Here is a 22250-nt window from a genome sequence, read left to right on the forward strand (position 1 = left end):
AGGGGATGAAACATTAGCTAACGTTACATGTCAGTTACAATACTAGCTCAACACCGCGAATAAACACTAGTTTATTTTTTTTCTGTTAAACAGCAGTTACAGTGAGGGAAAAAAGTATTTGATCCCCTGCTAATTTTGTACGTTTGCCCACTGACAAAGAAATGATCAGTCTAGAATTTTAATGGTAGGTTTATTTGAACAGTGAGAGACAGAATAACAACAAAACTATCCAGAAAAACACATGTCAAAAATGTTATAAATTGATTTGCATTTTAATGAGGGAAATAAGTATTTGACCCCCTCTCAATCAGAAAGATTTCTGGCTCCCAGGTGTCTTTTATACAGGTAACGAGCTGAGATTAGGAGCACAATCTTAAAGGGAGTGCTCCTAATCTCAGTTTGTTACCTGTATAAAAGACACCTGTCCACACAAGCAATCAATCAATCAGATTCCAAACTCTCCACCATGGCCAAGACCAAAGAGCTCTCCAAGGATGTCAGGGACAAGATTGTAGACCTACACAAGGCTGGAATGGGCTACAAGACCGTCGCCAAGCAGCTTGGTGAGAAGGTGACAACAGTTGGTGCGATTATTCGCAAATGGAAGAAACACAAAAGAACTGTCAATCTCCCTCGGCCAGGGTCTCCATGCAAAAGATCTCACCTCGTGGAGTTGCAATGATCATGAGAACGGTGAGGAATCAGCCCAGAACTACACGGGAGGATCTTGTCAATGATCTCAAGGCAGCTGGGACCATAGTCACCAAGAAAACAATTGGTAACACACTACGCCGTGAAGGACTGAAAACCTGCAGCGCCCGCAAAGTCCCCCTGCTCAAGAAAGCACATATACATGTCTGAAGTTTGAATCATTCAGATGTTCATTGGCAGAGGACAACTGGGTGAAAGTGTTGTGGTCAGATGAGACCAAAATGGAGCTCTTTGGCATCAACTCAACTCACCGTGTTTGGAGGAGGAGGAATGCTGCCTATGTCCCCAAGGACACCATCCCCACCGTCAAACATGGAGGTGGAAACATTATGCTTTGGGGGTGTTTTTCTACTAAGGGGACGGGACAACTTCACTGCATCAAAGGGATGATGGACGGGGCCATGTACCGTCAAGTCTTGGGTGAGAACCTCCTTCCCTCAGCCAGGGCATTGAAAATGGGTCGTGGATGTGTATTCCAGCATGACAATGACCCAAAACACACGGCCAAGGCAACAAAGGAGTGGCTCAAGAAGAAGCACATTAAGGTCCTGGAGTGGCCTAGCCAGTCTCCAGACCTTAATCCCATAGAAAATCTGTGGAGGGAGATGAAGGTTCGAGTTGCCAAACGTCAGCCTCGAAACCTTAATGACTTGGAGAAGATCTGCAAAGAGGAGTGGGACAAAATCCCTCCTGAGATGTGTGCAAACCTGGTGGCCAACTACAAGAAACATCTGACCTCTGTGATTGCCAACAAGGGTTTTGCCACCAAGTACAAAGTCAGGTTTTGCAGAGGGGTCAAATACTTATTTCCCTCATTAAAATGCAAATCAATTTATAACATTTCTGACATGCGTTTTTCTGGATTTTTGTTGTTATTCTGTCTCTCACTGTTCAAATAAACCTACCATTAAAATTATAGGCTGATCCTTTCTTTGTCAGTGGGCAAACGTACAAAATCAGCAGGGGCTCAAATGCTTTTTTCCCTCACTGTAAGTGAATGTAAACTTCCGACTTCAACTGTAAACTGAACAAGTTCCACAGACATGTGACTAACAGAAATTGAATAATGTGTCCCTGAACAATAGGGGGGTCAAAATCAAAAGTAACAGTCAGTATCTGGTGTGGCCACCAGCTGCATTAAGTACTGCAGTGCATCTCCTCCTCATGGACAGCACCAGATTTGCCAGTTCTTGCTGTGAGATGTTACCCCACTCTTCCACCAAGGCACCTGCAAGTTCCCGGACATTTCTGGGGGGATTGGCCCTAGTCCTCACCCTCTGATCCAACAGGTCCCAGCCGTGCTCAATGGGATTGAGATCCGGGCTCTTCGCTGGCCATGGCAGAACACTAACATTCCTGTCTTGCAGGAAATCATGTACAGAATGAGCAGTGTGGCTGGTGGCATTGTCATGTTGGAGGGCATGTCAGGATGAGCCTGCAGGAAGGGTACCACATGAGGGAGGAGGTCTTCCCTGTAACGCACAGCATTGAGATTGCCTGCAATGACAACAAGCTCAGTCTAATGATGCTGTGACACACCACCCCAGACGATGACGGACCCTCAACCTCCAAATCGATCCCGCTCCAGAGTACAGGCCTCGGTGTAACGCTCATTCCTTCGACGATAAACGCAAATCTGCCTTTCACCCCTGGTGAGACAAAACCGTATTGAAGAGCACTTTTTGCCAGTCCTGTCTGGTCCAGTGACGGTGGGTTTGTACCCATAGGCCACGTTGTTGCCGGTGATGTCTGGTGAGGACCTGCCTTACAACAGGCCTACAAGCCCTCAATCCAGCCTCTCAGCCTATTGCGGACAGTCTGAGCACTGATGGAGGGATTGTGCGTTCCTGGTGTAACTCTGGCAGTTGTTGTTGCCATCCTGACCTGTCCCGCAGGTGTGATGTTCGGATGTACCGATCCTGTGCAGGTGTTGTTACATGTGGTCTGCCACTGCGAGGACGATCAGCTGTCCGTCCTGTCTCCCTGTAGCGCTGTTTTAGGCGTCTCACAGTACAGACATTGCAATTTATTGCCCTGACCACATCTGCAGTCCTCATGCCTCCTTGCAGCATGCCTAAGGCAAGTTTATGCAGATGAGAAGGGATGCTGGGCATCTTTCTTTTGGTGTTTTTCAGAGTCAGTAGAAAGGCCTCTTTAGTGTCCTAAGTTTTCATAACTGTGACCTTAATTGCCTACCGTCTGTAAACTGTTAGTGTCTTAACAACCACTCCACAGGTGCATGTTAATTAATTGTTTATGGTTCATTGAACAAGCATGGGAAACAGTGTTTAAACCATTTACAATATAGATCTGTGAAGTTATTTGGATTTTTACGAATTATCTTTGAAAGACAGGGTCTTGAAAAAGGGACGTTTCTTTTTTTGCTGAGTTTTTCTTGGAGGTGCATAATAATATGTATTGTATGCTTCCTTTGGCTACGAGGCCAGGCAGCACCCCTCAACATATTCAAGACATTAGATATTAACCATGTTATTGACACGGGAGTAATAACGCCATGTAGGAAGTGAAGAAATAAAAGTGACCACTGGGATGAAACAGTTGGAAGATGGAAGTGCATAGGCCTACAGTACAATAAGCAATTGTGAGAATAGAGACATTTCCCTTTGCTGTAGTTGTCAAGACCTGTTCATTATGTTTGATTGATTTGTCTTTAATAATATCCATTAAGCAGTAGACACCATCACTCAATGAGTATCTATTTAACACCTTCATGACACTAAGATTGTGATATTCCCATTAAAGATGGTAAACCGGTAAGATATACAGCAAGCTTCATGGTTTATATGGCCTTGGATCCCATATCAAAGGTGTGGCAATTCTTACATTCTCCAATCCTTAACAGAGCGGACAGCTGTATACAGCTGGTCTGACAAAAAAAAAACATCCAATTACTTCATTAAAACATGCTTTATAATCAAACATTTTCTATATGAATAAAGACAAGGGTACTCTTAATATAGCCTAATTTAAATGCCAATAGAATTTCCTCAAAATAATTAAGGCTTATAGCACCATCTTGTGACTCAAATCAATTTACTCATTATCGTAGGCCTAACACTGCAATGTGAAAAGTCATATACAATAAGAACGTTGGGTCTTTTTATAACTTTTTATTATTTTTTTGGACAAATATATGAATGTTTAACTCTTAAGGAGACAGTATTTGGAGAATTCTTTACAGAAAATGAACTCTCCTAAATAGACAGGAAACCTAGGAAATCATCATAAAACATCTACATGATAGAACTAACCATTTCGATTTGTGCCAAGGAAGAGAATGATACAACTTATTAATTGACAGTGAATTGATGAAAGTGATTCTTAAATTCAGTCCAATGTTATTTGGTGCTGACAAAAATAAACATTCTTTCAAAAAGCCTGATGGGACTGTGTCATTTTCAGACATCTGAATTCTTATGGTTCATTGGGTTGACTGTTAGTTATGCATAAAGGCACACACACGCATTGGTAACCCTCAGGTGAGCATTGCTATTTTTGGCAAGACATTGGTCCCATTAGGCAGTACAATTATCCAAACAACTTAAAAAATATATACGCTTGCAGGAAAACAAATAAAATGATCAAAATATTTAGATCATTCATGTATGCAGGGAAATGTCTTCTAGTAAGTTAAAAACTGTATTGAGACCTAAATTAGGTTGGATATTTACTCAAGGATACAGTGGGTCAGCAGTATAGGACACCAATTCAGAAACCTGCTTTATGCTAATGAGAGCTTGAGGGAACACCTACTTTTTACAGAGGATGAAGTTCCGAAATTGACCTGGTCTCCTGCTGTATGAACCCCTGGAGGCTTCTCTTTCCCTGCCTGAAGGTACTCTCCCTCCGGGAAAATGGTAGTATGACAAGGAGCCTTAGGAGGGTTTCAATGTTACTAAAGCTCCTAATGTCTGATGCCTTCAGAGTGTCTAGCACAGTGGCTGGAAGATACCCGGACATGGGATCCAACCACTTCTCTCTCCAAGATTTCATCTCTGTGGGGAGTGAGGCCAGGTCAGGCATGTCATCTTTGTACATGCGGAAAACGTGGGCATTTACACTGCTGTTTTCCACCTTTGACATGGCATAAGGCACAATCTCCAGGCACCTCAGGGTACTAAGGACCTTCTCTGTGAAGAGCTCACTGACCTCAACAATGGAGTGTTCTACCACTTTCTGACTCACCGCCATTTTGTAAAACTGACTCAGGGGTTCTAGTAGCCCAGAGTGCAACAGCGTTATCTGCAGCTTGGAAGCTAAAGCGACAGCTTCCTCATACCAGGCCTTGTGATGTGTGTCGATATCGCTCTTCAATTCATTGAGGGAAGTTAGCAGGTCAGGCAAGCTATTCATAGCTAGCAACACATCTAGAGGTTTGCCCTGAAGAGATTGGCTCAGCTTTTTGGTCAAACTCAGGACATTCTTCAGCACGACAGCCGAGAAGATGAACTCAAAACTTCTGACTTTATTAAAGTACAGCAGTGCTTGGCCACTCCCTGAGCTACTCTCCTCACTTTTCTGCTCATTCAAGCACAGCATCACTACCTCAAGAAGCTCTACCATCAACTCATGCATTTCATGACTTTTCTCCCAGTTCTTAATAAGCTTGTCCCTATGCTCATTACCCTTCCCCTCATCATGTTGGAACATGGCAATGATCATGTCCTCCAGTTTGGTCTGTCGTTCTGTGTCCTCTGTGAGCCATTGTAACATGTTTTCTACAGACGCTGCACAGTCCGCTGCTGCCACTGCAGGAGATGACCTGGCTAGCCACACATTCAGAGACAGAGCAGAGCTGACTGTTCGCATGGCCAGGGGGTATTTCTGGGATATTACAGCAGAAACAGCCCTCATCTGAGACCCTACCTCACCAATACTTAGCAAAGCCTGCCCTCTACAGTACTCCATGTTGAGCCCCAATTTCTCTGATAAGGCTGTTTCAATAGCATCAGCCAAGACAGCAGTGTCCTGGCTGAATGGGATGAAAGCTACAGTCTCCTCGCACTGAGTGTCCTGTTTGTCCAAGTACCTGATGCACAGGGGGACGTAGAGCTGTCCCTCAATCTCAACTGCCCGTTCCGTTATTATTGTAAAGAACTGTGAGTCCCAGAGTTCCTTGAGGATTTCTTCACGCACAGGTGGGTCGTAGAAAGACATGGCCTGCTTCTGACCTATGACCCCATCCTCTACTATCACAATACCGTCCTCTGCCTTCACGCCTTCCTCGGCTAACACAATGTCCACTGCTTTAACATCGTCCTCTGCAAACATGACTTCCTCTGTTATCACGCAGACTTCTACTTTCCCGCCGCCCCTGGCCCCCACAACGTCCTCAGCGATCACAACGTCCTCAGCGATCACAACGTCCTCAGCGATCACAGCATCTTCCACTTTCACATAGTACTCTGCCTCATCCTCTGCCTTCAGCTTTCCTGCAGGGAGTTGATCTGACATACCAGCTTGGTGTTCCTCAACTGCCTGCTCATGTCTTCCATCAGGGTTTACATCCAAAGATCTAAAATCTAAAACGCACACACAGTTAATCCACCTCCCCCCTTTCCCTCATTTTCACTCCCCTAAAACATGTTGCTTTATGATACCATATTCTACATGAACCATGTAATAGTATGTCATGAATGTTCATATGATTTAACATTTTCACTTACCACCTTCCAGCTTCAGACCTTCAATTTGTTTCTTCACCTAAATCATAAAATAGAAATCAGTACATTTACAACAATGTTAAATATGTATGTCTTGTCAAGGGGTGAGTAGTGGTGTTGATGAATTGTTTCCTGTTATTATCTGTCTGTTTGTAACTGAAAATGTATGAATAAAATATTGAAAAATGATGCATACCTATACCAATAAAATCTGTTATATATACATCAGCATTGGAATGATAAAAGGAGTATTGCTGTTAATGTACCTGCTCAAGACATGGGCTGCTTTCTGGGTCAACTTCGATGCACTTCTCAATGACCTCCCCTAGTCTTTGAACAGTTGGGTAATGCATAAGAAGCATCACAGTGTCTGTTTTACTGCCCTTGCAGACCGTGTTCTTCAGCAGAGCCCTCATGGAGTTCAGGGTGGTTTTCATCAGGTCCCACTCCATACTGATGCTCGGTAGAACAGCCACCAGTCTAAGCAGTCTGGTCACTGTGGGATGGCATTGAGACTCAGCATGAAGCAGTATCTCAGAGATAGAAGCTGGTGGTGAGAGGTCTTGATATTTCTCTTTCCAGACAGAGGCCCAGTTACTGATATCCTGCTCTGCTGTGTCAGGGTCAGGGAGGTCAGACAGGTAGAGACTGTATAGCTTGTCTGTTGACTCTGCGCGGATTGGCTCTGAAATGGGCTGTGGATTGCAGGTGGGGAGCAGAGACAAGATCTTCAGGGCTTTTAAGTGACTGTCGGAGAAGTTGTACTTCATTTCATCAACAAGGCTGCTCAGTAGAGGAACACTCAAGTTGTCCCTGTAGTACATCTCTGGAGACTCATAAGAGTTAGCTTTCTCTGGGAAACACACTTGCTGAGGGGCCACCTTGGATGCTAGTTGAAATGCTTCCTCAAACCAAGGTGAATGTACAGTGCTTATGTTATCCAGCATCTTGTTCAGCGTCTCTATGATCGGTACTATCTTCTCCACTTCACAGATGATGTCAGCAGGGTTACCACAGCGGAAGACAGTGCTGCAGTTCCGAAGGGGAGAACAGGCATTCTTCAGGATCACAAGTGTGACGACAAAATCTGCATCTCTCAAAGCAGTGGCGAGGACCTGTGCATGTAGCGACATAGTTCCAGCATCATGGGCACTAACTGAATCCAAGCAACTCAAGACTCCCTCCAATGTGTCGACTAGGAGATCAAAAAAGTCCTCCCTCTTCTTCCACCTGGAGCAACAGGTTTCTGGAATCTCTTCCAAGGCCTCTCGAGGCGTATTCAGTAACCCATCCACGGCCTGTGCTAGCTCTGCCTCTAGCCCAGGTGACTGGTCAAAAAACAGTATGAGGTCTTCCACAATTCGCAGCATCTTTGTGACAGGTGGGCAGTGTATGCTTCCTGCTAGCCAACAGGCAAGACCACAAGACTCACTGGGTGTGATGACAGACAGAGGATAGCTCTCAAGGAACTCCAAAGACATCTTCTTCAGGCTGTGACAACCTGAGCCCATGCGCATGATTGCTTGTCCACGACACTGACTCATCGGCAATCCCCAGTCTTCAGTTAGAGTCGTAGAGAGATTCTTGGCTTGAACATCAACGTCACAGGTTTCAAAAAATCGCAAAAAACCAATGAGCTCTACCTTGGGGGCACATTGCCCAACATATCTGACAAAGACAGGCAGATAGCTCTTATTAGCAATTACAACGGGTTTATCTGTGATAAGAGAAAAGAAGGGGGACTCCTGTATTTCTGAGAGTATGACTTCCCTGATGGATTTTGTAAGAAGCTGTACCATTTCCTCCTCTCCTACGTTACACGTGAACTTTCCATCTCTTCCAAACCAGTGGCACATGCCGAGATCCTGGATGAGAAGGTCTTGATCTTCTTTGGAGAGTTCGGAAAGCTGGCACTTATTTTTCCCCAAACGTGCAGCCTGTCTGAACACTGCTTCTAAACTCTGTCGATTATCGCCAGTGTGCCCATTCTCATCCACTGCTTTCATTTCCTTGTCTTTTTTCTTGTCAGAAGACTGTTGATCCTCAAGCTCCTCTGTTCCATCTTTGTCATGATCCACTGAAAATATGAAAAAGATGAATCAGTCAATTAACTCTTCTACCATAGAGTTCATGTCATTAAAGTGGAAAAATAATTGAGAATAAAATTAATGTGATCGTAAGGTGAATGAGAACAAGTGTTTCACTTGACAAAACCTGAGCCCATCCCTATTACAAAAATATACTAAATGGTAAGTGTTATTACATAGTTATTAGCTAATAAATACTTAATGATCACATGGGGATTAACTGAAACAAAGCTTTGCCATCACATACCTTCCATGTTGGCTTCAGAGTTCTTCATCAGACTTTTCGATTCCTTATCCTGTGAATTTTTTTTCAATAGACATTATTAAAAGGAAATAATCTATTTAAAAAGGACATCTCTGTACAGGATGCTCTGAAAGACTGCATTACATATAAAAAATATATATATATTAATGGAAATGTATTTTGAAAACTTACCAAGCAGATACCCTCTAAAGCCTGGGGAGTGACCTTCAAGCACTTAGTCACCATCCGGTCCAGATCTCTGCTGAAGTTGGTTCCCACCTGCAGCATGGCCAGACATGGGGACCTGTCCTTGGAGCTGGTGTTCCTCAGGTATTCCTGGAACATCTTGTGGCGCATCGCTTCCCCACAGTTCTCCAGTACCGTGCTGGGCAACACAGACATGATCCTCAGCAGTGTGTTGATGTTCCCAAAGTATTGCATGAGTGGCAGACGGAGAGTCTGAAAGATGGTGTCTGGGATGGTCACTGACGCAACTTTGGTCTTCCACTTCACCCTCCAGCAGCACAACTCTGTGAAGAAGTTGTCAGAGTCAGGCAGATCACTGGCGTAGAGTGGAGGCTTTGACCTCAGGATCTCAAACATGTAACTCACAGTCACAGAGCTGGGAACCAGGGATAAGAAGTTTAGGGCCTCTTTGTGGTCCTCAGAGAAATGATCCTTCACAGCATTGGTGAGGTTGTCCACTAGGGGCACACTCAGTGAATCTTTGTAATACAGAGCTGGCTTGATCATGCCATCCCTGGACGCAGATGAATTATCAGGCACTTTAATCTGCACAACCAGACTCTGGGCAAGGGCACAGGCTTCGTCAAACCAATTCTGGTGAAAGACCTTGATGTTTGTTTTGACCCTGTTGAGAGTAGCCACTATACCACTGATCTGGCAGAGCTGGGATGCTGCGCTAAAATGATCCTTCTGGAGTCCTGCACTCAGCTCCCTGGTAAAGGACGAGGCATTCTTCAGGGCTACCATGGGAACAATGAAATCAAAGTCCCTTATCAAACGCAGCAGTGCTCCAGCTTTTAGAGAGAGTGAGGATTTCCATCTCTGTGGGTTGCTCTTGATTTTCTCCAAACATTCAACAAGGGGCTCCAGCATCTGCACAAAGACTTCATAGGAATCGTGCTTCTCCTGCCAGACGGTACAGAACTTCCCCTGCAATTCTTGAACCTTTTCATAGCTTTCCCTAAGACCAAATGCAATGACATGATCCAGCTGTTTCTCAAGGATAGGCGTGCTCCCAAAAAACATCAACACCTCTTCAAAAACATCCAGGGCTCGTTTGACTGACGGCACAGGGGTGGACTTTGACCACCATGTGTTAAATGAGTAACAAGAGCTGTGTGTGCATATTGCAAGGGGGTACTTTTCCTGGATTTTGCAGGCAAAGGCTTTCAGCTTGTAGGAGACATCACCGGATCCTAGGTAGGCTTGACCTCTGCAGTAACACAAATCGAGACACCACTCTTTGGTGACAATTTCCAATATGCGCTCTGACATGGCATCGCAGTCAAGATCCACATCCAGAAAACCCATGAGCTCCAATCGCATGACATCAAAACTGTCCACAAACCTGAGGAAGAGGGGAAGATATTTTTTCTCCCCTAACTTCACAACGCGGTCGATGAACAGAGAGAAAAAGGAAGTGCCCACTTCCAAAAGTATTCCTTCTCTGACTGCATCCTCACATACTCTGAGAACTTCTTTCATCTCAGACTTCGAAACATATTTCAATGTGTCTTCAACCTCGCCATCCTGTTCAGCAGAGGCCTCACCAGGCTGTCTGCTCTGGCTGTTATATGCAGCTGTCACAGCCGCCTGCAGAGCAGATTTGAGTGCCTCCTTATTAGTCTCTGAGGCTACGCATTTCGGTTGCTCCACTCTCTCCATCTCTAAGGCCATTTCCTGTGGTTCTTTTTGTGTTTCATCAACATTCTCCTTTAGAGTGTGTTTTCCATCATTCTCAGAGACTGGTTCTGAAATAAAGCAGTCAAGAGCATGAGCCATGAATGATGAATGAATAAACATGGGTATTAAGGCAAATATTTGTATATACACTATGGTGCAATAAATACTATATAATATATATTAATAATATTATTTCCTTACCAGCTGCAGAGTGCATCTCCATCACCTCATCATCCTATGAACATAGAAAATAAAAGCATTAGCAAAATAAAGCTTTTGTTCAGTTACAGAGATCTACAAATGCAAATATTAGTAAAAATAACAACACAAAAGTTAAGAAATATTCAACATCCACTTAGGGTAAGTTCATTTTATGTTTTTCAAATGATTTGAAATCTTCAGTTTGTGTTATTGCTAGGCAAATACTTAAATTAAATACACATGAATAACTTTTATATTAAAATAAACTTACCATATGCAACAACTGCAATATGTCAGGATGCTTCTCCACATAGGACTCCACCATGTCTTCCACATTGAAGTGCACATCTTGATTGACATAGACAAATGCCATGTTGCACAGTCTCTGATCCTCCGGTGTGGCTTTCAGGTAGGACTGGTACCGCTCCAGCACCATGTTGTACTGCCCATACACGTCTGCCTCTGCGTTCACACAGGGGATGGTGCCCAGAACTCTCAGCAGGCTCTGCACATTTGGGTAAAATGCAATGTCTGGGATTTTTAATGTTGCAAACACTGTTGTGGGCAGGATCCTCCGCTTGCTAGCATGTCTCCACTTCACCTCCCAGCAACCAAGCTCATCGTAAAACGTGTCGGGCCGAGCAAGGTTGTTCAAGTTCGCATCCGCCACTTTATCCCTGCGGATACTGAAATTGTGGTCAGCCATATAAGACGGCACCAACGAGAGCCATCTCAGAATCCGAACCATCTCAGTGCTAAACACCCTCTTCACCTCCGCAACAAGGTACTGTAAGATCTGCCTGCTCAGAGTCTCTCTGTAGAAATCCTCTAGAGAGGTTTCAGTTGCACCTGCCTCGCCAGTATCAGGTGAGCTCTCCTCCGGCCTAGCGACCTCCACTCCCAGCTTTTTAGCCCTGCCCACTGCATCAGAAAACCACTTCCTGTGGAATATTGCTATCTCCTGCAGATGTTTGTTGACCAGCTTTAAGGCGTTGGAGATTGTGTACTGCAAGGTGCTGCTGATGCTGATGGCTCCCCTGAGACTCGGGTTGAGGATGCTCACACAACAGAGGGTATTCTTCAGAACAACCAGGGTGATGAGAAAATTGAAGTTTTTTAGGATCGGCTTGAGCTTGGCCATCTGCTCACAAGTAGCAGTGTCTGCGTTCGCAGCCGAGCACACCTCATTGATGCAGGCGAGGAATGGCTCAAGAATGTCCAACATGGTATGGAAGGCATCAACACCATACTCCCAGGTGTTCTGGCAAGCCTCTGTGATCCTGTCCACTTCACCTTTAAGGTGGCCGTAAGATGATTTGATCTTCCCTTCCAGTCTTTCCCAAAGATCTGGGGACCCTCTAAGCATTGTGGCGACCTCCTCCACGGTGTTCACAACCTTCTGGATGGAAGGCATGGGCATGGAGCGGATGAGCCACATGTTAAAGGCGTATGGGTCACTAGGTGCTAGCACTACCTGAGGAAACTCCAGCAGAATCCTGCTGGTGAGATCTTTCATTTTCTGACATAGAATGCCTGTGGTCAGGTAGGTGAGGCCTCGACAATGCTCCATCCGCAGCCCCCACTTATTCCGTATTTCTGAGAGCAGCATGTAAAACAGACCCTCAGCATCTGCATCACAGGGCAGGAACCCCATGAGGTGTTTCTGAGGGAAACCTGCCACAGTGACGGACCTGATGAAAACTGGGATCTGATATTTTCCCTCTATGTTTGTGACATCTTGCAGCAGAATGGAGAAAAAGCGTGCCAACCTTAAACTGTTCCGGATCTCCTCCCGCATGAGGTTTTCACTGAACTGGAGGACTTCTTTCTGGTCAATTCTTTCAACACAGATGGGGTTGAGAGACTGTTGTCCCCTGTGGCCTCCCATCGGCTTATCAGTGTTTGGGTTTGCATCGTTCCCTATGCTGAATCCAGTGAAGGCAAGAGTTTCCTTGAAGTAGACTTTAAGGATTTCCTTTGCTTTGGAGTTGGAGACATCCTCTCTCCTTTGGTCCTCTTGCTGTAGATCACATGTTGCACTATTCTCTCCTGGCTTATCTTTCACCTCAGTTGGAGCATCTTCTGAAGTAAAGGAGAAAACATGGACATGTGATTTACATTTTTTTATTGAATAAATATGTTGAGACATTTCTACAAAAATCCTATTAAAAGGGTGTACTTTTCTTAGAGAGCTATCCTAATAGAGACCACATGACTATGCACTGCCATGAAGTTATGAACCAATTACTTAAATGTCATTTTTGGTAGGAAAATAGATTGCTAAATATGGGAATCTTAAATTGTTATGGTAAAACAAACGAGAAAAGGATATTGATTTACCAAACCAATCACCTTTAGCTTTCTTCAAGGTTGCAAACTCCGCCTCACTCTAAAGGAATAAAATATATAATTAGCTGTAGACTGGAGTTAATGCAATAGGATCAGATAATACACAGATCAGGTTAGGATGACTATATATACACACACTTACTGAGATCAGGTTAGGATGACTATATATACACACTTACTGAGATCAGGTTAGGATGACTACATATACACACACTTACTGAGATCAGGTTAGGATGACTACATATACACACACTTACTGAGATCAGGTTAGGATGACTACATATACACACACTTACTGAGATCAGGTTAGGATGACTACATATACACACACTTACTGAGATCAGGTTAGGATGACTACATATACACACACTTACTGAGATCAGGTTAGGATGACTACATATACACACACTTACTGAGATCAGGTTAGGATGACTACATATACACACACTTACTGAGATCAGGTTAGGATGACTACATATACACACTTACTGAGATCAGGTTAGGATGACTATATATACACACACTTACTGAGATCAGGTTAGGATGACTACATATACACACACTTACTGAGATCAGGTTAGGATGACTACATATACACACACTTACTGAGATCAGGTTAGGATGACTACAAATACACTTACTGAGATCAGGTTAGGATGACTATATATATACACACACTTACTGAGATCAGGTTAGGATGACTATATATACACACACTTACTGAGATCAGGTTAGGATGACTACATATACACACTTACTGAGATCAGGTTAGGATGACTATATGGGGTACAACATTGTGTGGTTTAAACATGACAGAATACTTACAGGTTCTCTTATTCTCTTATTCCCGTTGCGGCCTGATGGATTGTTCAAATGGCTTGTAAAATCAAATATGGTTGGCATAGCACCCTCTTTCAAGGATGTTCTTAAATTGCTCTGAAAAAGAAAAAAGCAAATCCTTATTATGACTACTTTATTGCCACTGTTGCATGCCTGACAGTAAGAACCTCCAGGGAGAAGCAGAACCTTTTAATACTGATAAAACCTTATTTTCAATGACGACCTACTTAGTGGCCTTCAGAAAAACCGAGTGCATTATGATTAAGCTAGTCGTTGGGACTACATGACTACAAGGTCTACATGACTTAAACCTCACATCACACAGTACGTGGGAGACATATTCTACTACAGTTTTTTATTATCCTAAGCACGTGAGAAGACGTTATTTGGGGTGTGCAAGAGTTTTTGTTCTGAAATCCATTAACAAAAGAATATGATATATTGCACAAGCTAGCTTAGCTAGCAAGCTCGGGAGGTGTTTCAATGGAGCAACTAAGCTAGCTTGCTAATGAGCAATAACATAACTTTAAAAGTGCAGTTAATAAGGGATTGCACACTATTTAAGCCAGCATCCCAAACCCGCTCATTGGGTCTATTGGCTAATGCATAGATGAGTCAGCTCCTGAATAGATAGTCTAACTCAAGTCCCCACTATTACTGAACAACAAAACAACTGAATGAAAGTATAAAAGGAATGCTTTTTGTAAATATAAATGGTTTCTTCAGTAGATACTTACATCACAACAGATCAAGGAAGGCTCAAAATGATTTGCACATATTCTGAAGGAATTGTGCAACTCCTCAGGGGTTTTTGGCTCCAAGTCAGTTCGATGACAATTATTCAACCATTGTTTACACCTGAAAGGAAGAATTAACAGGATAAAATTTCAGAACTGCAATATGGATAGGCCTGCCCCTAGCCCATGTTATACACATTGATGAACGAGGTCAATCTGCATATCACTAGCAAACCAGGTACCCGTTTTGCGAAAATGGAAGGTATCTCCGTAATCAGTAGAACATTGTGATTAAAAAAGGCATCACCGAGCAGTGCCCAAGAAAGAATTCAATCCAATTGTTAGATGCTACCACCCCACCCCAAACCAAAATCAAATATTCTAATCTAATTAGTGTTTTCAGTAGTTAATTACTTTTTTTGCCATGTAACGGTGGAGCCAACTACTGGAAACACACACCACTTTTCCTTTCTTTAATCAGCATCAGACCTGCCTAATTCTCTCTAGAGACAGTTTGTGTTTAACGGGCTAAATTACGCATTCTGTTAACATCTGACCCCAGACTGATTTGTTCTTGCAATGTAGTCTGCTAAATTACTAAAATGTAAATCTGAAACGTCAGACACTTATCCAGAAGATGTTCTCATTGCAAGTTAAAGCATACTGTTTGCTAGCTTGATATGTGTAGTAATGTTATTCAAATCAGAAATCTATTTGCATTGCATTCTGGATAAATTGCACAGGTTTGATGGCACAAGCAGGGAGCCCAGACAACAGAGAATTGCTGTAGTCCAAACGGGATATGACAAATGCCTGGATTAGGACCTGCGCAGCTGCTTGTGTATATTTGTAAACAACAGCTGGTTCACGAAATCTAATATTAAGCAAGTCTCGAGGTTTTGCTCGCCTGAGGTAGAGTATCTCATGATAAGCTGTAGACCACACTATTTACCAAGAGAGTTTATCTATATTTTTTCGTGGCTGTCTATTCACCATCACAAACCGATGCTGGCACTAAGACCACACAATGAGCTGTATAAGGTCATAGGCAAACAGAAAAACGCTCATCCAGAGGCCTAGTGGCCGGGGACTTTAATGCAGGGAAACAAATAAATCCGTTTTACCTAATTTCTACCAGCATGTTAAATGTGCAACCAGAGGAAAAAAACTAGACCACCTTTACTCCACACACAGAGACGTGTACAAAGTTCTCCCTCGCACTCCATTTGGCAAATCTGACCATAACTCTATCCTCCTGATTCGCGCTCACAAGCAAAAACTAAAGTAGGAAGCACCAGTGACTCAGTTAATAAAGTGGTCAGATGAAACAGATGCTAAGCTACAGGACTATTTTGCTAGCACAGACTGGAACATGTTCCAGGATTCTTCCGATGGCATTGAGGAATACACCACAGTTACTGGCTTCATCAATAAATGCATCGATGACGTCGCCCCCAGTGACCGTACGTACCTACCCCAACCAAAAGCCATGGATTACAGGCAACATCCTCACTAAGCTAAAGGGTAGAGCTGCCGCTTTCAAGGAGCAGGACTCTAACCCGGATGTTTATAAGAGATCCCGTTATGACCTCCGACGAACAATCAAACAGGCAAAGCTACACAGGCTCCGACACGCATCAGACATGGCAGGGCTTGCAAACTATTACAGACTACAAAGGGAGGCACAACCGTGAGCTTCCCAGTGACACGAGCAAACCAAATTCGCTAAATTACTTCTATGCTCCCTTCGAGGCAAGCAACACTGAAGCATGCATAAGAGCATCACCTGTTCTGGATGACTGTGATCACGCTCTCCGTAGCTGATGTGATTAAGACCTTTAAACAGGTCAACATTCACAAGGCCACAAGGCCAGACGGATTACCAGAACTTGTACTCTGAATGCACTAACCAACTGGCAAGTGTCCTCACTGACATTTTTCAACATGTTCCTGGCTGAGTCTGTAATACCAACATGTTTCAAGCAGACCACCATAGTGTTCTTGGGCACAGGGACTAAGGTAACCTGCCTAAATGAATACCGACCCATAGCACTCACATCTGTAGACATGAAGTGCTTTGAAAGGCTGGTCATGGCTCACAACAACACTACTACCCCAGAAACCCTAGACCCACTCCAATTTGCATACCACCCAAACAGATCCACAGATGATGCAATCTCTATTGCACGCCACACTGCCCTGTCCCACCTGGACAAAAGGAACACCTACTTGAGAATGCTGTTCATTGACTACAGCTCAGCGTTCAACAGCATAGTGTCCTCAAAGCTCATCACTAAGCTAAGGACCCTGGGACTAAACACCTCCCTCTGCCACTGGATCCTGGACTTTTGCCACATCTGCCACACTGATCATCAACACAGGGCCCCTCAGGGGTGCGTGCCTAGTCCCCTCCTGTACTCCCTCTTCACCCATGACTGCATGGCCAGGCATGACTCCAACACCATCATTAAGTTTGGCAATGACACAACCGTGGTAGGCCTGATCAGCGACAACGATGAGACAGCCTATTTGGAGGTAAGAGACCTGGCCGTGTGGTGCCAGGATAACAACAACTCCCTCAATGTGATCAAGACAAAATGAGACGATTGTGGACTACAGGAAAAGGAGGACCGAGCACACCCCCATTCTCACTGACGGGCTGCAGTGGAGCAGGTTGAGAGCTTCAAGTTCCTTGTTGTCCACATCACCAACAACCTATCATGGTTTAAACACACCAAGACAGTTGTAAAGAGGGCACGACAAAGCCTATTCCCCCTCAGGAGACTGAAAAGATTTGGCATGGGTCCTCAGATCCTCAAAAAGCTCAACAGCTCCACCATTGAGAGCATCCTGACTGGTTTCATCACTGCCTTGTATGTCAACTGCTCAGCCTCCGACCGCAAGGCACTAGAGAGGGTAGTGTGTACGGCCCAGTACATCACTGGGGCCAAGGTTCCTGCCATCCAGGACCTCGATACCAGGCGGTGTCAGAGGAAGGCCCTAAAAATGGTTAAAGACCCCAGCCACAGACTATTCTCTTTGATACCGCACGGCAAGCGGTAACAGAGCGCTCACAAGGTCCAAAAGGCTTCTTAACAGCTTCCAACCCCAAGCCATAAGTCTCCTGAACAGCTAATCAACTGGCTACCCAGACTATTTGCATGGAATTGGGACTTTAAAAAAATCTGTTCCCAACAATCTGGAATTGAATGCTGCATAGTTGTCAAACATCTCAATTTTAAGTGAAACTGATACATTTTACAATTTATACCAGTCATTTTAGGCCATGCAAGGTTTTCATTGGAGCTAGGCAAAACAATGAATTCCTTTCTCTTGAGCAATTGTCTTGTCCATTTTTGTGGCAGAGCTGCAGTGAGTTGGTTATACTTTTGTATTGTACACACCTCCTTACACCTTGCTTGTGTGACAATTTTACCGTCCTTATTTACAATGCCATTCATAAACGTGATACCTTCCTTATAGTTTTCCCCCTCTATTAGTACATTGGAGTTCAGCCATATTATTTGATGTAATATTTGTTCTGTCTGGAGGATGAAATTGTAATTGTAACCAACTCTGTATGGCTTCAATTAAAACAGGGATTCATTATCAATTCACCAGAAATTGTTGGCTTTAATCTGTAGAACAGAAAAAGGCTACATTTTGAACATTGGATGTGCCTCTCTTAGTAGCCTGCTGGAAAACCAGTTTGGATTTAGATATACAGTGCCTTCATAAAGTATTAACACCCCCTTTACCGTTTAAAATGTGTATTGTGTTACACAGATTTTAAAATGTATTACAATTTAGATTGTCACTGGCCTACACAATAGCCCATAATGTCAAACATGGATTTTTAAAATGCATTATATAGATATATATTTTCTAACTATTAAAAAATGAAAAGCTGAAATGTCTTGAGTCAATAAGTATTCAACCCCTTTGTTATGGCAAGCCAAAATAAGTTCAGGAGTAAACATTTACTTAAGTCACATAATACGATGCATGGACAGTGTTCAATAATAGTGGTTAACATGATTTCTGAACGACTACCAGGTTCAACCACAAAGACCAGGGAGGTTTCCCAATGCCCCCATTGGTAGATGGGTAAAACAAAAATGAAAAAGACATTGAATATCCCTTTGAGCATGGTGAAGTTATTAATTACACTTTGGATGGTGTATCAATATACCCAGTCACTACAAAGATAAAGGTGTCCTTCCTAAATCCGTTCCCAGGGAGGAAGGAAACCGCTCAGGGATTTCACTATGAAGCCAATGATGACTTTAATACAGTTACAGAGTTTGTCTGTGATAGAAAATGGAGGATGGATCAACAACATTGTAGTTACTCCACAATACTAACCTAATTGACAAAGTGAAAGCCTGAACAGAATACAAATATTCCAAAAACATGCATCCTGTTTGCAACAAGGCACTAAAGTAATAATGAAAAATATGTGGCAAAGAAATGAACTGTCCTGAATATAAAGTGTTATAGTTGGTTTAAATCCAATTAAACACATTACTGAGTACCACTCTCCATATTTTCAAGCATAGTGGTGGCTGCATCATGTTATGTGTATGCTTGTAATCGCTAAGGATTGGGGAGTATTTTAGAATAAAAACGAAACCGAATTAAGCTAAACACAGGCAAAATCCTAGAGGAAAACCCGGTTCAGTGTGCTTTCCACTGGGAGATTAATTCACTTTTCAGCAGGACAATAACCTAAAAACACAAGACCAAATCTACACGAGTTGCTTAACAAGAATACAATGAATGTTCATGAGTGGCCGAGTTACAGTTTTGACTTAAATCAGCTTGAAAATATATGTCAAGAACAGAAAATTGTTGTCTAGCAATGATCTTGCTGAATTTTGAAAATAATAAATGTGCAAATATTGTACAATCCAGGTGTGCAAAGCACTTAGAGACTTACCCAGAAAGACTCAACTGTAATTGCACCCAAAGGTGAATGTAACATGTATTGACTCAGGGCTGTGAATACTTATGTCTATTTCATTTAATACATTTGCATAAATGTATAAAAACATGTTTCCACTTTGTCATTATGGGGTATTGTGTGTAGATGGGTGAGAGAAAAAAATCTATTTAAATCAATTTTGAATTCCGGCTGTAACAAAATGTGGAATAAGTCAAGGGGTATGAATACTTTCTGAAGGCTCTGTAATTTTGGTATAATGGAGGCTTTAGCGGTTTAATGCCTTAACATGTTCAACATCATAAAAAACTGGTTTTCCCCAACTCCTAAAAATAAATATACTAAGCACCTACTAAGTAATTAAGTAACAGGTTTAATCTTAAAATCACCCATAAATCCCCTTTTGAGATGGGGAATGGAAGTGTTTTGTGTGCAACAGTGAATTGCAATTGAAAGCATGCTTCACAAAAAAATATGAATTGTTAAAACATTTCTAGTCTGACTATCTATGGGTAAAACTAACAGGGTTAGTTATCCACCACAAAACATCAAATTGCCAAAAAGAGTAGAACTCACCTTTTATGCTATGATTTGACAATTAGATGTTCAATGTTTCTTTTGAAAAATATATTTTAAAATGAATAGTTTCACCATATTAAAATGAGAGTTCCGTTCACATAACAGGGTTGACCTTAAATTGAGGGACAGACGTAAACGCATCACTAATCACAATAGATAAATAATAATATTGAGAAATGACTGTCAAATCAACAAAATAACTACGGCTTTACAATGATGGTTAAATGCTTGTGTTAAGTGGGTTAAAATCGTCATAGAAGTCACAGAGGGTGCACGGAGGGACATAAGAAAAATATGTTTTACAGCTAATTTCCTGCAATACTACACATTGTGCCATAGGGTGGAGAGAAATGTTTGCAGTTTTCAATATTATATCTGAGTGAGACTGACTAACAAAATCAAATGGGGGCACCCCGGCCGGTATTTCGACCATGACTACAAAGTTCCGGTAGCTGGCTGCTAGACTAATTTACCAATCTCAAAAATGTTAGCTAAATGGTCTAATTGAGTGACCATCAGTGAACGTAACAAGAATAAAACAGATGACGCACAACCAAATTTCAAAATTGCACCTTGTGTGTACTAATATTCTAACTTGCTACTATTCTAAGTTGAGACCCCGACTGAATTGTTTCGTTGTTTTTTTAATCCAAGGGCCTGGTCTATACTTTGGTGAACCTTGGGGCTGTCCCACACAAGATTTCTGTCCCCAACACGAAAACTTAAAACGAAATAATAAAAACAATACGTATTTTTATACATCTGAAAATAAATGCAAATCAGCTCTGAAAACAAACTGAAACTTAATTTCAAATAGAAAAACGAATAGAAAAAAATGACAACCTTGGCCCCATGAACTTACTTCTGTAATATTCAATTTCTAATCACTATTTTCGGGGGATTTATATTCATGAACCTCACACTCATGGACTTCAAATGCATTGTCTCAACATCAGCATATTTGGACCATAATCAACATGGGGAGGTTGTTATTACCTGCTAGCTACATCAAAGCCAGATAGTATGCTAGCCAATTGTGTTATTTACACAATTGCAAGAGGAAGTTGTCAGATTAAAGATAGTTTTCATAACTTTGTGGGCTCAACAGAGACTACCCTCTCACTAAAACAGACTTTTCGTGGATCCTTAGATAAATAATACTGCATCCGATTCCTCAAACAGAATGTAGCCTTTTAGCAAGCTAATTGGCTAGTTCCATCATTGACATTAACTATTACCATCAACGCTAGCACAAGCTAGGTTAGCTAGCTAGCTGACTCCGTACTGTTTCAATGCTAATGAGGAATACAAAGATAACTTTAAAAGTAGCTTGAGTTAATAAGGGATTGAAAACTATTTAACATAACTTACCCCTCCGGGTCCAAAGGGAATCTGAAAAAGGGGACGTCTGATTTATCTGTGTAGATATTACAATTTGGTGCGGCACAGCGCTTGGGCATTTTGGGATCCATGCACTCACTGGTCGTTCAGAAGTCGTGCATCGTGAAATTAATCAGAAATCCACCCGTTTTGAATCTTTAGCTCAATATTAGCACAAAGTCTTGAAATTAACTTTGTAGCTAAGTTCATTATTTAATTCAGGGAAAAGTTGATTTGTTGCGTGGTGTAGTAAGTTGCCTGTGTGTTCATAAATCAGGAAGAACATCAGTCTTGTCAGCCACACCAGAAAAGTACTTCCGGGTCATGGAATTTCGAAAACGTTCAAAATCAAAGTTCTCTACGTAGCAGAAAATTTTCATTAAAATGTTTTTATTAAGTTGAATGAAAAATAATAATCTTAACATTAATAATGATTCTTATTTGTTCATATTTAAGTGACAATTGCATTAAATGTGTTTTAAAACATATTCCAAGGTCAAATACACTGCTCAAAAAAATAAAGGGAACACTTAAACAACACATCCTAGATCTGAATGAAAGAAATAA

The 22250-nt window shown here is 42.3% G+C and overlaps 1 protein-coding gene across 4 annotated transcripts; it reads right to left on the reverse strand.

Annotated features, from left to right (window-relative positions):
- Positions 1-3366: 3366 nt before the first annotated feature.
- LOC115154355 (uncharacterized) lies at positions 3367-22008 on the reverse strand. Of its 4 annotated transcripts, none has more exons than XM_029700511.1 (11): positions 21675-22008; positions 14783-14903; positions 14031-14141; positions 13209-13245; positions 11128-12935; positions 10857-10890; positions 8919-10723; positions 8730-8778; positions 6662-8472; positions 6399-6435; positions 3367-6254 (listed from the first exon to the last, which is right to left on the reverse strand). In XM_029700511.1, the coding sequence occupies exons 1-11, from the start codon at positions 21773-21775 to the stop codon at positions 4489-4491; spliced, it is 7680 nt and encodes a 2559-aa protein (XP_029556371.1). In that variant the 5' UTR covers positions 21776-22008; the 3' UTR covers positions 3367-4488. The 4 variants fall into 4 exon arrangements, with proteins under 4 accessions (XP_029556371.1, XP_029556370.1, XP_029556369.1 ...); XM_029700510.1 differs by having other exon boundaries at positions 11128-12938; XM_029700509.1 differs by having other exon boundaries at positions 13197-13245.
- Between the last annotated feature and the right edge of the window lie 242 nt (positions 22009-22250).

This window comes from Salmo trutta, chromosome 19 (genome assembly GCF_901001165.1).
Source record: "Salmo trutta chromosome 19, fSalTru1.1, whole genome shotgun sequence".
Lineage (NCBI taxonomy): Eukaryota > Metazoa > Chordata > Actinopteri > Salmoniformes > Salmonidae > Salmo > Salmo trutta.

What these genes read in the sequence shown, in the direction of transcription:
- LOC115154355 (XM_029700508.1), bottom strand. Translation starts at nt 21,775, where the DNA reads ATGGATCCCAAAATGCCCAAGCGCTGTGCCGCACCAAATTGTAATATC. An exon ending in ATAAGAGAATAAGAGAACCT is followed by an intron (nt 13,246 to 14,030) that starts GTAAGTATTCTG and finishes TTATTCCTTTAG; the next exon opens with AGTGAGGCGGAGTTTGCAAC. An exon ending in GGAGATGCACTCTGCAGCTG is followed by an intron (nt 10,724 to 10,856) that starts GTAAGGAAATAA and finishes GCTTTATTTCAG; the next exon opens with AACCAGTCTCTGAGAATGAT.